The sequence below is a fragment of the Castor canadensis genome, chromosome 2 (assembly GCF_047511655.1).
Source record: "Castor canadensis chromosome 2, mCasCan1.hap1v2, whole genome shotgun sequence".
Lineage (NCBI taxonomy): Eukaryota > Metazoa > Chordata > Mammalia > Rodentia > Castoridae > Castor > Castor canadensis.
The window spans coordinates 64,722,178-64,738,419 of NC_133387.1; the positions used below are offsets into that span (position 1 = coordinate 64,722,178).

The following is a 16,242-nucleotide window of genomic DNA, read 5'->3' on the forward strand; positions in this document are numbered from 1 at the left end:
AATAATCAAGAAGTTTTGATCGTTGCAAAATTTTCACTCAGATAATTGCATAAAGGAAAATATACATATTCATATGTATGGATATTACATTAATATATTTATAGCATATTTCATTCTAAAAAAAAGAGAATGAGAAATGCAAACCAGATTAAGAGTATAGAAAGTAGCTATAATTAGATTTATTCCATTGCTTCTATCAAAACAATTTAAAACAAGGGGAGATAGGAAGAAATGGGAAAAGGGTGTGAGAGGGTGAACATAGTGCAAATACTGTGTACACATGTATGTAAATGGAAAAATGATATCTGTTGAAACTATTCCAGGAATGGGGGGAGGGAGGGATAAAAGAGAATGGTGGAAGGGATGAATTCAAGCATGATATATTTGACATACTATAAGAACTTTTGTAAATGCCACAATGTACCCCTACCCAGCACAACAATAAAAAGAAATTTAAGACAGCACCCCCAACTTATCTGTATTATAACACTTCCATCTAAACCAATTTCTTTGCCAAACTTGACATTTTGTTATTTAAGTTCATAAAATGCTCAAGAAAAAGGTTTTTAAGAAATGTTCAATTGTGGCTACATCAAACATCTCTGCCAAAATGTCTTTTAAGGGTTCCAAATAATTTTAGTTTAACATAATTACTGAACACCTAATATTTTTGGAAAAGAAGAAATAAAGATGGAGAAGGTAATTAAAAGCAGATCCTAACAATCAACATATCTGAGGCTCCAGACACAAGTCGCATGTGCTCTGACTTCCAGTAAAACTCTAAAATGAGGCAATTTCTTATTACTGTGTTTATGACTCTTGCAAAACCCAACTAAGACTTAAAAAAACTTTATTTTTCTACTAAATATAAGTTTTCAATGTATTATACTCAAAAGGAGACCATCTCCTATAGTTACCTTTTATTTCACTCTCTTTCGTACATATAGATAAGAAATTGTGAAACTGGCCCATAGGTCACTTTCTCCTCCCCCTTCTTTGCTCCCTTTTAGGACTTAATTGGGCTGGAGGAGGGGAGAAGAAAAAAATAATTACCACATGCCCAGAAGTGTGAAAGCCTTGGAAGAGGTAAAAACTGGTTAAAAGCCATCTCACACACACACACACACACACACACACACACACACACACCCCAAAGCAGGGAGGAGAGTTATGAGAGATGATGAGAAAGAAAATTTTCTTTTCTAAGAACATGAGTAGAACAGCTGATCTTGTACAAATAATTCTTATTTCCCTCTTTTTTTCCATGCCCCCTCTTAAAAAATCTTTTGGATCATTAAAAAATAAACACATGGCAATTTTTAAAAGTTTAACATTTTTAAAAGCTACACCAGATTCAATGTATGATTAGATACTTAACATGTGGATATATGGTAACCAAAATCCAAGAACACCTAAAAATAATCATTTTAGGCCTCACAGAGTAGAAAGACAGATGCCTGGAACCCACGGAATCAAAAACAAATGGCAGAAAGTGCTGCCATCCCAATACTTAGACTCAGAGTTTAATAAATATCCTCTCATCCCAAGGAATGTTTAAAAAATAAGTGATGGATATTACTTCATCACCATGTTCGTTCTCAATAATTCTGAATGGTTTATAGTTATTGGCCAAATATAGCAGATCACCATGTAAAAATATAACACAATATTAGAAATGTTAATGTTTTAAGTGCTTTATTTTACTTTTTGGCCTTTATTCATTCAACAAATATCTATTGAACACCTACAATTACCCAATTCAGTACAAACTACTGGAGATGCTAACTCAAGTTAACTCAAATAAAACAAGTCTTTTCTCTCAAGAAACCTAGAACTGTATTGAGGTTTCTCACCATTAGCACTATTGGTGTTTAGATCAAAGCATTCTTTGTTGTGGGGATGTCTGTACATTGTACAATGTTAGTATCTCTGGCCTTGGCTGGCTGGCTGGCTGAATGGATGGATGGATGGTTAGTAGATATATGGATAGGAAGATAGATGAATGCATGGGAGGATAAATGGATGAAAGGGTAGATGGACAGATGGATGATTAGGTGGATGGGTATACACTGTAAATACACTATTATACTGTACTTCATAAATACATACAAGTATTATATGTCAGTTAGAACCAAAAGGAAAATATTCCTAAAAGAACCTGAGAAGAAGACAACTCAGAACAGGGTACTCAACTCCCAGACCCCCCATGGCCTAGCTTTCTGGCTGTTTCCTAGAGCCCAGTTTCTTAGGCAAGTATGAATGGATTTGGGACCAAGAATCACAAGAAACAAATTCTTAATGGTAAAGCATCACATCTGAGTCTTAATGGTAAATCTACTTAGAATGATGCTTAAATTTATTTTAAAAATATTTGGTCTATCCCCTAGCCAAAGACCTTTTAAAGCCTGACTATATTAATAGATACAGCTTTATGTAAATGCATGTTTAACCCTTAAATTAACGATGGTAAATAAATCATGGTTTACCCTTAGAGGAATCTAAGACTTTTTTTCCTAGTAGGTTACATGCACCTAAATGATTGTTACTCTTTTTATTATAGAGTTATAATCTTGTCCAATATGGAAATTTCTAGCTCTGTTTTGAAGGAGAATGGCATTTTTTTCTTTTTAATCCTCTATATTAGAGGATTCCTCAGGGACTTGTTAGAACCTTGACACTCATAGACTAAAATTACAGGGAATTAACATTGTTTGACACTGATAATTTTTAAAGAAGATTTCTTGATAGTGTTACTTTCCCTTTATATACTATTACATTGTCCAGACACAATGAAATACACCAAAAATAATTTGGAAACCTTTTTTTCTCCATTAGGCTATATTGTCAATCAACCATTTGGAACAGCAATTCCCCATTTCTACCTTTCATTTCCATAAGACTGTACTTAAATTCATTTTCTGAGAAGATGTAAGACTTTAAGTCACTTGTTTAAGCTGTTGGCCTTTAATTTCTCACCTATAAAGTCAGGGAGCTGGTTTAGATGTTTGTAAGATTCTTCAGCTCCAGAAGTCTATAATTCTATGTTGAGATCTATGCATGGTGTGAACTAAAACTTTCTACAGCCCTCTAGTGTGTAAAGTATTATTTCAACATTCTTCTATTAGTCATGTTAAAGCTTCTTGTAAAGTCCACTTCAAATTCACAGAAGTAACTTCAAATTTGCCATGCTCTGTGGCTTTTTCATCTGTCACTTCCATTATCTTTCCACTTGTGGGATTAATTCTTTTATCTCTGTAAGAAAATTTCTCCCTCTTTCCCTTGCTTGCCTTCCTTTTTCCTAGTTTAACCTCAGGTTTTCTTAAGTAATGGGAATTGTATATTCTTGACACATTAATCTAGAGCTTCTAATATGCTTAACAGTCTTCACATGCCTGGTTATTGGTTCCTTCCTTGTTTAATATATAACTGACAACATTTTGGTGTTTTTTTTTTCTCTTAACAGCCTATTGAGATGCTTAATGTGTTAAAAAAAAAAAAACCTTACTTACAATGTCTATTTTATGACTTCCTGCACATCTCTCAGGAACTCTTACCTTTCTCATGAATTCTTGAAATATCAATTAAGCACATAAGAATTTATCTTACCCAAGTACTTATTTCATGCTGTCCATTCTGATAAAGTATGCTACAAAATGTGGTTTAGAAACTTAAGTTCCAAACTGTTAGGTATCTGGAATAGTTTTTTTAAATTCTCTTAACTTTCATGGTCACATTATTTAACACTTTTCATCTACAAGTGTACAGGGAGGAGGACCAGAAGAGAAACAGGCTATGTTCTGATAATGAGGCAGGGAGAAGGGATGGTAAAGCAGAGATATAAAACTTAAAGAATTAAAACATGAAGAATGTCATAAACTACTGGGGGGGAATGAAATAGTGAAGTCACATGCAGCCATATGTGGGTTGAGCTTTACTTTTTACTTCTATAACTTGCTTACAAGGGTATATAAGATGAGACCCCTTTGTTCTCAGGGCTCAGCCTTTGGACATGAGACCTCTGAGTCTGTACCAGTATGTTGGAGCCAGCTTGGCTCTTTTCCTGGGATTTACTGTGTCTGCTGTTCACCTTGGTTTCCCCACTCTGAGTCTACAAGCAGCTTTCTGCTAGCTCTGCAAAGTTACAAGCCTCCAGGTAGCTCTGCAGTATTTCCTGTAACTGTGACCACATTCTGTAGGGAGTTGGGGGACAAACTCTGTAAGTATTTAACCCAGCTCCTGACACAGATTGGGGCTCGGGGCTTTGAGAAATTATTTCCCGAGTCCACTAGCATAATAAACTCCCTGCTTCCTGTGAAAATGGTCTCTGCGACTTTGTTTCCCTCATCATTTCCCACAACATTTCTGGTTTCTGGTGCCAGGAACGGGAGAGACCAAAGTTGGCATTTTTACCTCCCTGGCTGTCAGACTGTGGCCCAACTCCTGGGGAATGCAACCCAGCCAAGGCACCACTAGACACTTAGTCCAGATGGCTAGGGAAGCCTCCCATGGAGTCTGAGGTCTCAGGTCCATACACATCAACAGAACCTGGGTAGAGACCTCAGGAACCAGAAAAATTTGGAGCAGCACCCATCTGGAACATGTAGGACTGGGTCCATCAAAATAGGCCCATCCATGAGAGGATGGAAGAGGGGCATGATCAACCTCTAGGTGCTCACCAGTACTCTTGAATCTGGTTTTTTTGTTCTTGTGATTATTCCAGGGGAAGCTGGGATACCTTCCAGACTAGGTTTGTTGGTTTGGATGAATGTGTGATATGCAACTGAGAGTATGAAAAGAGTGACTTTGGTCACCTCATAGTGTGTGGAGTTCAGGATGCCAGGCCATCCTGACTAGTTCCTCTACATAAACATATGGCAGACATTGGTAGCTCATCCTCCTCCTTGGCTTAAGAAATGCTTTAAAGACAATTGTAAGATTATAATGGCAAGGGCAACAAATACTGAGGCTCTTAAAGAAAAAAGAAAAAGAGAAAAGGCTCTTCCCCCATTGCTCCAGACACTCCTCAGCACAGAGCAAGAGGTGAGTTATCCAGGTAGCCCTACACTGGCTTGAGGCCCATGTCCCCAGTGGGACAAATGATGTACAAGCTTAGGCCCAGACAGCTTTTCCAAAAGCTGAACCTGCATGGGACCCAAATGAAGCAAAGGGCTGAGACAGTTTACATAGATGTAGAGAGGTTCTGATGGCAGGTCTAAGAGAAGGCGGAAGAAAGGCCATAAACAAGAACAAAGTCTGAGAGGTCTTACAGAAGTCTGATGGGAGCCCAGTGCCATTCTATGAGAGACTATGTGAAGCATACCATCTATATTCTCCCTTCAATCCTGAGGCCCCTAAAAATCAGCAAATGATCAATGTTGCCTTTGTGGGGGAAGCCCAGAGGGACATTAGAACAAAGTTACAAAAATTAGAAGGATTTTCAGGCATGAATGCATCCCAGCTCCTAGAAGTGGCAACTAAGGTGTTTTGTCAACCAAGATGAGGAAGCCAAAAGGAGGTGGAATGAAAAATGAAAGAAAAAAAAAAAAGGTAGCTCTCCTGGCAGTGACACTGAACAGATGGGGAGGACACAGTTCCAGTCGGGACAGAGGCTGTTAGAGGCAAAAGGGGACACCTAGGAAACTCCCCACAACATGGCCCCAGGGATCAGAGACCCTAAAGAAGAATAAATGTGCCTTCTGTCACCAAGAGGGACACTGGAGAAGTGAGTGCCCACAGCTCCAGCCCAGGCGCAGAGAGACAAAAGAGAAAGAGGACTTTTTGGGGCTCACAGGCCTTGAGTGAGCCAATGGCTAGGGCTGACCGGGCTCTTTCCTCCTTGGCACCCAAGAGCCCACGGTCCCAATGCCAGCAGGGCCACCTGAGATTTCATGGTGGACATGTGCTGAACATTAGGTGGTGACCCGACGGGTAGCACCAATTTCAAAAAGATGCCAGACAACCGTAGGCACTACAGTGACCCAGACCTGCCGCCCACTTCTCCAGCTCTGAAAATGTACTCTGCGAGGGCATCTTGTGACTCATGAATCTCTCTATGTACCAGAATGCCCAGTGGCACTGATGGGCTGAGGCCTGCTAAGCAAGCTGTGGGCCCAAATCAGTTTTCAGGAGGATGGACAAGTGGCTTGAGCTTTGGCTTAGGGTCCCCTAGGGTCGTAGCACTCATCATTCCTCGGGAAGAAGAGTGGAGATTACATTAAGTAGAGACTGCCTTAAATGGGCCAGAGATGCCCTTTTAGTCCCGGGAGTGTGGGTAAATGACAATCCTCCAGGGCTAGCAGTCAACATTCCTCCAGTGGTAACAGAGAAAGTCGGAGTCACCCCAGTAAGAGTGAGACAATACCCAATCCCGATGAGGGCACGAAAAGGGATAGCTCATCACCTCCAGAGACTCTTAAACTATGAAATCCTGAGAACTTGTCAATCTGCCTAAAACACTCCCTTGCTGCCAGTTCAGAAGCCAAGCACCAATGATTACCACCCAACGTAAGGTCTCTGGGTAGTCAATCAAGCAGCAGCGACTCTGCACCTGGTGGTTCCAAACCCGTAGAGTTTGTTGGCTCTGATACCAGCAGAAGCAACCTGCTTCTCATGTTTGGACTTAAAAGATGCATTCTTCTACATCTAGTTGACACCTGTGAGCCAACCCATCTTTGCTTTCCAATGAGAGGACCCCCCCAGTCAGGGGGACAACAGCAGTCAACCTGGACCCGTCTCCCACAGGGCTTCAAAAACTCCCCAACCATCTTTAGAACTGTCCTAGCATCAGATTTGCGGACGCACCCAGCAAAGGAAGCTGACTGCACTCTCTTACAATATGTGGATGACAACCTCCTCACAGCAGCTAACCACCAGGACTGTCTTAAAGGGACAGAGCTCTTACTCCATCTCTTATGGAAAGTTGGATACAAAGTCTCCCCAAAAGAAGGCTCAAATTTGCCAAGACCAAGTCATATATTTGGGGTTCCACATCTCCCAAGCCCAGAGGAAACTTGATGCAAAAGAAAACAAGCTGTCTGCTCAATCCCAACTCTGAATACAAGATGACAGATCCATGAGTTCTTGGGAGCAGCTGGATTCTGCTGGATTTGGTTACCTAATTTCTCATTGCTAGTAAAGCCTTTGTATGAAGCCACAAAGAGGTGCAAAAGGGAGCCCCTAATCTGGGAATCTAAACAACAACAGGCTTTTCATGCCATCAAGGAGGCATTAGTCAGTGCCCCTGCTCTGGGATGCCCAGAAGTGAGAAAGCCTTTCTTCCTCTATGTGCATGAGAGAAGTGGCATGGCAATTGGAATCCTGACCCAACACCTGGGCTCATGGCATCAGCCGGTGGCTTATCTCTCCAAGCAATTGGATTCAGTGGTAAAGGGATGGCCTCCCTGCCTGTGAGCTCTCGCAGCTACAGCTTGCTAGTATCAGAGGCAGAAAAACCAACAATGGAAGGGGAGATAACTGTCAGGGAACTCACCTAACTTGGAAACAGATCTTGCCATTAGTTTTACTTAGGATCAGGTGCAGCCCCACCAAACAAACTGGGTTCTGGCCCTGTGAGATTCTCTACGGAAGGCCACCCCCACTAGTAAAAGGCATTAAGAGAGATTTTTAAAAAAAAATAGAAAATCTAACCTTGCTCCATCAGATGCACAGTTCGGGAAAAGTGCTCAATGTCCTACACTGCCGTGTTCAAGAAAAACTCCCTATCAGCTTAACCACTGATGCGCATTCCTTTAAGCCAGGTGACCAGGTTTGGATAAAGGAGTGGAATCTTCAGCCTCTCCAGCCTCGGTGCAGGGGAACTTATTTGATGAACCTGACTACCCCCAGGCAATCAAGATAGCAAAAATCACCCCGTGGATCCATCACATCCGAGTAAAGAAAGCAGCTCCCGAGTGGAAGAGTCAGCTGGACTCTTAACAATCTGTCCAAACTAACTCTAAGAAAGGGACTTTCGCCCTTGCTCTAGTCACAAACCAGAAGCTGACTAGTCAACACACGGCAGAAGCTTGACAAATCAACTAAACGGACAATGGACTATTTTTCTCATAGTTAGTGTTCTGTAGTGATACTTCAGTTCTGCCATCCCTTGCCCATCTCTATTCTTGGTATTGTAACCTTGCTTTGCTTTGGTCAATAGGAATAGCAGTAACTGCCCCAGCGGGATAAAGCCAGATCAAAAGGCTTTCTCTGGCACTTTTCTTTTTCTCTCCTGCTCACAGGATGTGGTATTGTTTTTGGTTGCTTCTATTCTGGGTTCCTTTTGCAAGCCTGAACTCCTCATCCTATGAGTTGTACTTACTTACTACTCAGACTGAAAATGCCATTATATAAAAAAGATTGCCCATGTCCCAGTTCAGACTTAAAAAGGATGAAATCCTGAGGAGGATGGAAATGAAATCTTTGGAGGATGGTTCTCTACAACAGGAGGATTTAAAATAATGTTTGGGGCCGTATTAATTATGGTGTTGGGCTGTCTTATACTTCCACGCTTGCTGCCACTGGTCATGTGGTCCATATCGACCCTGACAGAAGCCATAGTGGAATGAAAAATGGCCACACAATTATATCTATTACAAGGTCACCATAGAGTAAATCCCATCTCTGAGGATGAAAGAGATGATGCATTTTGACAAATAAAATGTCAAAGCATCAAAGGGGGGAATGTTGGTGCCAGCTTGGCTCTTTTCCTGGGATTACTATGTCTGGTATTCACCTTGGTTTCCCCACTCTGAGTCTACAAGCAGCTTTCTGCTAGCTCTGCAGTGTTTCCTGTAACCGTGACCACATTCTGTAGGGGGTTGGGGGACAAACTCTGTAAGTATTTAATTCAGCTCCTGACACAGATCAGGGCTCGGAGCTTTGAGAAGTTATCTCCCCTGGGTCTGCTAGCCTAATAAACATCCTGCTTCCTGTGAAAATGGTCTCGGTGACTTTGTTTCCTCGTCGTTTCCCACAACAGGCACAAGAAAACATTGCTTCCTGCTAAACTGCCTCAGTGTCCTGTACCTTAGCTTGAGATTCCTGCGACACAAGCACTTTCTTTATATGAGAAAATTTCTTGCCACATAGCAGTTCATCACACTCCAAGTAAAATATCCCCACCTGTGCCTCTGATGTGAAGAAATGAGAGCAGAGACTGAGGAAATGGGGAAACAGATGCTCTTGTAACTCAACCCCAACCCCAACCCCATACATATGTGTCCTTACTTTTCTCAGCCATGATTTTTGTTAATTCTGTCTTTCTTTTTTATTTTTATTTTTTGTGGCAGTACTGAGGCTTGAACCCAAGGCACCCCCACACTTGAACTCACCCCCAGCCCTCTTGTCCACTTCTTTTAACTACCGTGACTCACAAAGTTTATTTAATTTTAATCTTAATTCTTTAGCAAAAGATTTTAATCATACCTGAATTCCATAATCTGTGATTCTGTAACACTCAGAGATAGAAAGTTCCTTCAATTTTTTATGTCTGGAAAGAAACAGCAAACCCTAAAAATAGAATTATCATTCCATGAATATAATTTAGTATGGAAGGTATATTTCCAATAATCATTTCTGCAAACTAACGGCATAAAAATAATCATTTATGGAAGCTAAAAATTATCTTCTGTCTTATATTTCTGTATATTAAACAAAGCACAAAATCACTTTGCTTAGAAATAAAATTTTCAGGTTGTTTCTAATGTTTTGCAAAAGGTGTTACAGAACTCTAAAGTTGAAACTCCTTAAGAAGTTACTGTGTTGGAAAGCAATGCGAGTCAACTCCCTGTACAGCTATCCTTATCTCAATCAGCAAAAACCCTTGGTCCTTCCTATTATTGCTTATACTCTCTCTTCAACAAAATTAGAGATAAGGGCAAAATAGTTTCTGCCTGGTAGCGAGGGGGTGGGGGAGAGAGGGAGGGGGCGGGGGGGTAAGGGAGAGGGCAGAGGGAAGGGGGGGAAAAATGACCCAAACATTGTATGCACGTATGAATAAAATAAAATAAAATAAAAAGAAGTTACTGTGTTGCTGTTTCTAGATAAATGTCATCTGAATGGAAACAAACAACAGAACCTTACTTGAAGATGCTTTGCAGCTAATCAATCTGTCAGTAAATTCTTATTTATTCCTAACCTAAAAATCTCAAAATCTTTAGTCGATTTTATAAGTCATAATCCTTTGAGGAGACAGGGAATACACTATTTGTGGGGGGGGGCACTGGGGTTTTAACTCAGGGCTTTGAGCTTACAAAGCAGGTGCCCTGCTGTTTGAACCACTCAGCCAGCCCTGAATAGATCTTTATATAAGGGTGTATAGTCAGATGATCATCACTCAAGAATAGCCCACTTGTTTTTCAGGTTGAGAGCTTTGTTTCTTTTTATTAATAAAATAAGACCGTACTTTACTTTTTTGTGTGTACTTTTTCCCCTAAACTGACTGGCACAACCTTCACATAAGGAATTGACTACTTTGGCTGCCAGAGGCCATCCTCCCGCTTTGTTTTTGCAGTGCTGGGGATGGAACCCAGGGTTTTGCATATGCTAGGCAAGTGCTCTACCACTGAGCTACATCCCAGCCCTTCTCCTGCTATTTTGTATCAAGGATTGAGTTAATTGTAGGATTCCGTGAACAATAGCAGTTTTTTCCCCCATTCTGATTACAGAGCCAGCTGGCAGGGAACATGCCAGAAATGACTTTAGATTTGTCCCTTTCTGTTGTTTGTTTTGTTAAGACAGGATCTCACTATATCGCCCAAGCTGACCTTGAACTCACAAACTCCCTGCCTTAGCCTTCTGGGAGTGCTGGGATTACAGACATGCCCCACCATGCCCAGCTCAGATCTTTCCTTTTTATGTTTTATTTTTCAGGACTGATTTACATTTTATAAACATTAAATGCAACATTTGGGCCATAACTGAAAATGGCTTATGCAAATACTACATCCAAAGAGAAAAAAAAAAAGGCCAAGGGGAAAAATGGTTGATTAAACCACTGTTTAAACTGGGACTTTTAATTGGCTTAATGTTTCTGTATGCCACCCCAACATGAAACCACTCTGATAATTCTTTTCACTTTATTGTGACTGGATTCTTTTGTTAGGAACACATTATGTGTTCTGCCTCCTTGTTTCAAAGTAACAAATGATCAAACTCTGTGGAGCCATTGTTTGTAGTCTGCTTTCCAGATGTGGATGTAATTTATTTCTGTTAGAAGACTTGGAAGGGTTTTAGATATTCCCCCATAGAAAACAAATGGTTTGAACAAAAAATATCAAGTAAGAGTTGCAAAGTTTATCTCTTTGATAATAGTCTGTTTTGTTATCCCATGGGAACTTTATCCTATGAAATTATCTCTGAAGTGTTCTTTAGGTTTATGTAGCCACATTGGAAGTTTTAAAATTAGCTGCAAATGAGGTGTACTTGGTAAATATGACACTTATCACCACCTTACTCAAAAATTAAAATATTAAAATGGAATTCCATGTTTAACCAATATCATTGTGTGTTAAAGCATACAGACTCAAAATTGAATTGATCGGCATCATTAGCTGTTAGGTAAATGAGTAAAGAGATACCCCAACTCTTCTACTAGGATGATCAACATTAGAAAGATCAATAATAAAATGTATTGGTTATGATGTGGACACATAGCCACCCTCATACTGTGCTGGTAGAAATATAAAATGTGCCAGCCACTCTGGAAAACAGTCTAATAGTTCCTTGAAAGTTAAACACAGAATTACCATATGATCCTGCAGATGTATGCCTAGGTTTTATGCCCAAGACAAATTAAAACTTATATCCACACAAAAACTTGCTCATGAATGTTCTTAGCAACATGATTCATAAAAGAAAAAGAGTGAAGACAACCCAAATGCCCATTACCCAAAGAAAGGGTAAATAAAATGTGTTCTATCCATGCAACAACACTTGCTGGTGATAAAAAGAAGTATCGATGCATCCTAGTATATGCATGAATCTCGAAAACATCATCCTAAGTAAAGGAAGCCAGGCCCCAAAAGCCACATATTATATGATTCCATCCACATGTAAAGTCCAGAAATGACAAATACACAGAAATAGAAAATAGATTTCTGGTTGCCTAGGACAGGCTGGAGAGTGGGCAAGGGAAAGGAGTAACTGCTCTATTTTTAGAGGGATAAAAATGTTCTGGAATTAGATTGTGGTAATGGTTACACAACTTTATGAAAGTATTTTTAAAACACTGTATTGTACACATTAGTTTTTCATCTCAATAAACATGTTTTTAAAATTTGAATTGATGTAATAATTTTATAAGTAAAAATCAAAGTCCTACAGCATCCTTCAATCCAAAACAAATACAGAAGCTGTTCACTTTTCATATATTTTTGTTCATTAGCATTAGACCTGGACGACCAATCCGTCGGGTGTGAGCAATGTTACCATGCTTGTGTGTTGGAATGTTATTATGCCGTCCTGCTGCTGTCATGTGAACTCAACGTTGCAACTGAGAAGCAACAAGTCTAAGCCAGCAGGAGGGAAATCCCCACTGAGACCTGCCTGCTGCTGATGAAGGAAGGCCAGCTCCTCTGAACATGTGGATACACTGTTCCAACCAACAGGTTCATTGTTTTTTATTGTTGTATTGGGAGTATATTGTGACATTTACAAAAGTTCTTACAATACATCATAGTTGAATTCACCCTCTCCATCATTCTCCTTTATCCCTCTCCCCCATACCCGAAACAGTTTCAAAAGGTCTCATTTTTCCATTTTAATACATAACAAGTTCATTTTTAATAGTAGCAGGGTTTATTTGTTTGGTTTTTGACTCAGAAGCTTTTCAGATTAGCCATCTAAGAACACCTGAGCCAGTGAGGTAAGTGTTTGGCACTGTGAGGTTCATAAGTGCTCCAGATTTGGAGGTATTCTCTGAAACAAGTGACGGTTACAACATTTTACAGATTTTCTTTATACCTTTAAAAAGTCTTAAGTCTCAGTTCTAGGAAAATGTCATTCCTAATTTGCTGTTTGATAAATATTCATTTGCCAGTATGACAGTGATCATGTTTTGGATAGAAACCAGGAATACGAAGGTCAGGGAGGTGTTTTGTGTTCGTTCCCCCGGAAGCCACAATCTAATGGGGAAGACAGATGTACAAAGGACTGTTACCACCCACAAGAGGTAAAGACAGTGTCCAGGAGTGGAGAGAAAGAGGAGAGGTGGGGCCTGCTACTGTGGGCTAGACAGCCATGCAGGGAGGACAGCCATCACAGGAGAAGTGTAAGCTGCTGAGAAGACCAGAAGGAAAGCAGCATCAGAGAAAAGGAGTAGAATGTTCAAAGTCATTTAACAGAATAGTGTATATACAGAACTATACAACAGGTGTGAACTGGATTTATAATGAATTTTAAAAATTTGTTCTGAACCACTGGCCACAGAATTAAAGTTAAATAGCTTCTTAAAGAAGGAACTATCGGGGTGTTGGTGTTACTGCCTTCTTTAACATCTCAGGATAGAAGTCCTGGGGCTTGGCTGGTGCCAAAGTTTCACTTCTGGGAGGGACGGATGAGTTGATCAGGAAGACAACACAAATACAAGGAGAAAAGAGGGCCAGGCCAGCAGGATGGAGTGACTGGGCTCAGTGGCAAAAGTTAGGCTGGTGCCTACTCCCAGGGAAGCTGCGGCAGCTTTGCAACTTAAGTCCTCCTTGGTCTCTAGAAGTCAGCCAAACTCACAAGAGAGTGCTTGCAGGAGAGAAGTTTTAGGTTATTTTCCCAAAGTGTAAAAAGAAGCTAAGTTTCACACTTGGAAGAAGCACAGAGGAAACTAGCTGGTGAGGGAGCCTGGCCACCTCAGCAGCATTAAGAATGGAGGCTCCAGAAATTTCCAACAACCCTGAGGCGTGCTTTGCTCGTCCATAACCCAGGGAAATGAGGGGCCTGCATCCAAGCGGCCAGGAATCCCGAGTGGAAAACTGGCTTCTATCAGAACTCCAGGATCAGGTTCATTTGTGGAGTCAAGACATAGGCTACAAAATGAAGCAGCCCGAAGTCACAAGAACCTTACACATTATAAGAAAAAAGAAAGTGAATATGGTTGATGTATTTCCTGTATCACAATGAATGTAGAATTTTAAAACCTATTAAAATTACCAGAAGAAGGGACTAAGGTAGAAAGAAGAAAAATAGAAGAGACGAACCAACTCGGGTTATAATACACATATACATGGAAATGTCACAAGGAAACGCCCAGTGTAGCAATCTTAAACAATCAAAAATGTCATTTTTTTCTTTTACAAAGTCAGAGAACAGGAGGGTAGAACAGTTCCTGCCTGGTGGGGGTTGGTACCAGTGAGGGGGAGGACGTGGGGAAAGGGTGCAGGAGGGGGAAAATGATGCGATACTGTGCACATGTGTGTAAATGGACAAATGAGACCTGCTGAAACTGTTCCAGGAATGGGGGAGAAACAGAAAGGATAATGATGGGGGGGTGAGTTCAATTACGATACATTATAAGAACTTTGTAAATGTCACAATGCATTACACCAGGAGGGGGGAGGAGGGGGAGGAGGAGGAGAAGAAGAAATAATCTGGATGTCACCCTGTGCAATAGAGATAAACAGAATTTTCGCTCCCTAGGGAATGAGTTGGTACATAGAAACCATAGTACAAGAATGGTTCAGGAGAAGTTAGGGACCACACAGCAAGCAGGGCATGACTGCTTCCGGTTGGAAGGGGAAGGTGGTGGTGTAGAAGAGACTTTGAAAGAGGAAGGAGAATTTGAATCAAGCCTTCAAGATTATGATTTTGACAAACAAAATAATGGAAACGGTGTTTCAGACTGAGGAAATGGCATAAGCAGGGACTTTCTCACTTGGAAAGTGTGAGTTGTTTGGAAGTAGTTCAGTTTGGGGGTCGTTGGGATTAGTGGGAGGGAAGACAGAATATTGCCAGGAACAGCTACATGCACACAAGACATTTGGGAGCAGAAAAACACTTGAATATTTTTCCTTCAACGTTGCATCTGGAATTGTTTAGCTAACGTAGCTAAACATCAGCAATGAATGAGTTACTAAATGTTGAGATGGTGTGTGTGTATGTGTGTGTATGAGAGAGAGTATGTGTGTGTGTGTGTCTGTGTGTGTGTATTTTGTACTGTAACTGAGTCAAACAACTGGCTTAGAATACAACCAGTGTAAATGTAGAATACCGTCCTTCCAAGACTTTATTTTGAAAATGTTCAAATTTATAGAATTGTAAATTCCAGAGAAAGTCCAACTAAAAATTATTTTAAAGGAAAGGAGGATACAAAAGAATAACAGGGTGAATTTGATCAAAGTACATTATAGGCACATATGGAAATAGCACAATGAAACTCCTTTGTACAATTAATATATACTAATAAAAAGATTCCAAGAATGTTACAAGGAATACCTATAACACCCTTTACCTAAGTTCATCAGTTATATTTTGCTGTATTTGCTTAATTACTGTATATCTGAATGTTCATATTTTATTCATTCATATACTTATGTTAATATATGTATGAATATAGTTTTATGTTTATATTTACTTATTTTTATATATGATTTTATATCTTTCTATAAAAATTTCTTCAAACCTTTTGAAACTAGGTTCCAGATAGCATGATGCTTTACCCCTAAATATTCAGGATGCATCTCCTTAAGCATAAGGACGTTTTCCTAGGTAACTATAGAGTTGTGTGTACGAAGTACAGACATATATAGCACTATCATATCTAAGAAAACAACAACAACATCAATATCATAATAGGTAATACAATGTCAATATGTACTTTTTTATCATATCCAGGACCCAGTCGTGGTTCATACATTGCATTTAGCTGTCATATCTCCTCAGGCTTTTTTTTCCTTAAATTTTGTCCTTGAAGACATTGACAGTTTTGAAGAGCCCAGATCAGTTATTAAGTAGAATGCCCCACTTCCTGGGTTTGTTCAGTTGCTTCTTATGGTTAGATTCAAGGTAAATACATTTTTGCAGAAATTCCACCTATGCGCTATTGCATCCCATTAGGAGGCACAGGTGTCCACATGTCCCATGACTGGGGATGCTAAGGTTCACATGGTTCAATGGTGACAACCAGATCTCTTTATTAGGAGAAGGGTATCCTCCCCCCTTTTTATTTAATAAAAAATCTGTGGTGTGATCCTTTGGGGTTGCAAGAATGTTACTTTTCAACCTGTCAGTCAATAATCTCAGTATTCATTACTGATC

General features: G+C 40.1%; 1 protein-coding gene across 1 annotated transcript in view; it reads right to left on the reverse strand.

Annotated features, from left to right (window-relative positions):
* Positions 1-16,242, reverse strand: part of Fbxl13 (F-box and leucine rich repeat protein 13) — a 232,799-nt gene that overhangs the window by 27,878 nt on the left and 188,679 nt on the right. Inside the window, exon 18 of the mRNA XM_074064909.1 lies at positions 9,424-9,507. Within this exon, the coding sequence (XP_073921010.1) occupies positions 9,424-9,507 (84 nt within the window). The remainder of the gene's footprint in view (positions 1-9,423; positions 9,508-16,242) is intronic.